At 41.4% G+C, this 1046-nt stretch overlaps 1 protein-coding gene across 1 annotated transcript in view; it reads right to left on the reverse strand.

Annotated features, from left to right (window-relative positions):
• Positions 1 to 1046, reverse strand: part of LOC101862880 (multidrug resistance-associated protein 1) — a gene marked incomplete in the record, with an annotated part of 39841 nt that overhangs the window by 17108 nt on the left and 21687 nt on the right. Inside the window, 1 exon segment of the mRNA XM_035970610.1 lies at positions 348 to 524. Within this exon segment, the coding sequence (XP_035826503.1) occupies positions 348 to 524 (177 nt within the window).

Here is a 1046-nt window from a genome sequence, read left to right on the forward strand (position 1 = left end):
TAACTTTCTCGATTCAAAAGATCATGCCTCATACAGCTAACGTACCTGATATTGATAAGCTCAAGCAAACTGCGACCTATCCACTCATAAAAGTTCATCTGTCACTTCTTTTTCTGTCTTCTCTGTTTGTATCCTCTTGGCATTGTGCTGTATAGTATGATGCTCTTCTGTCTCTCTTTATGTCGACAAAACATTTTATTTGTTTTATTGTTACAATTTCAAACAATTTGTGCTGATTAGATATGAGTCTTTGCGATGTTATTTTCTATTTCTATGCTGGACACCTGTTGGGTGTGTCTGAAACCTATGTGACGTGAACTTCAATCGTTCTAAAACCCCAAAATTACCTTTTCTCCTATTTCTGTCTGGTCACCGGCCGCCATAATGTCCAGGTCAGGCTGCAGGGCACAGGCTTTGACCACGCTGCGGTAGAAGCTCGAGTCGAACCTCTTTCCAAACAGGATGTTTCCTCTCAGGGTGTTGTTCTGTATCCACGCAGACTGGGGGACGTAGGCCACGCTCGACTACACGAGGTTAGATTCAGAAGAAAAAAAACAACTATTCATCAATCGATTGTAAAAGTGGTCTCCTCCCGCAGATTTACTATGAGGAATATAACAGATACAAAAGTGTCAATCTTACTTCTGTATTATTTTCACGTCTACGTAAAGTGGTAAATGAGGTGATGAATTTTGATGTTTGTCACAAAGTCGTTAACTGTACCAAACTCCACACCACACACTGTGCTTGTTTTAAGGTGTTTATAGATACTAAGTAAAGAACCCATGTAAATAAGCTAAGAAAACATTTAGTAAAATAGAAAATAACAAAAACAACAGCAACAAATAAAACAACAATAGCAACAACAGCATTAACAACAACAAAAATAAGAACAGCAACATTGTCCGGCGGTGGCATCTCTTCGGGGAGGATTCGGGGAGGTTGGACTGCCTCACCTGCTTCCCAAGGGAGGCGGTGGCCCTGGCGAAGAGCACGCTCTTCGGGTCTCCAAACATTTCGAACGGATAGGCTACCACACACACACA

The sequence above is a fragment of the Aplysia californica genome, unplaced genomic scaffold, assembly GCF_000002075.1.
Source record: "Aplysia californica isolate F4 #8 unplaced genomic scaffold, AplCal3.0 scaffold00293, whole genome shotgun sequence".
Taxonomy (NCBI): Eukaryota; Metazoa; Mollusca; class Gastropoda; order Aplysiida; family Aplysiidae; genus Aplysia; species Aplysia californica.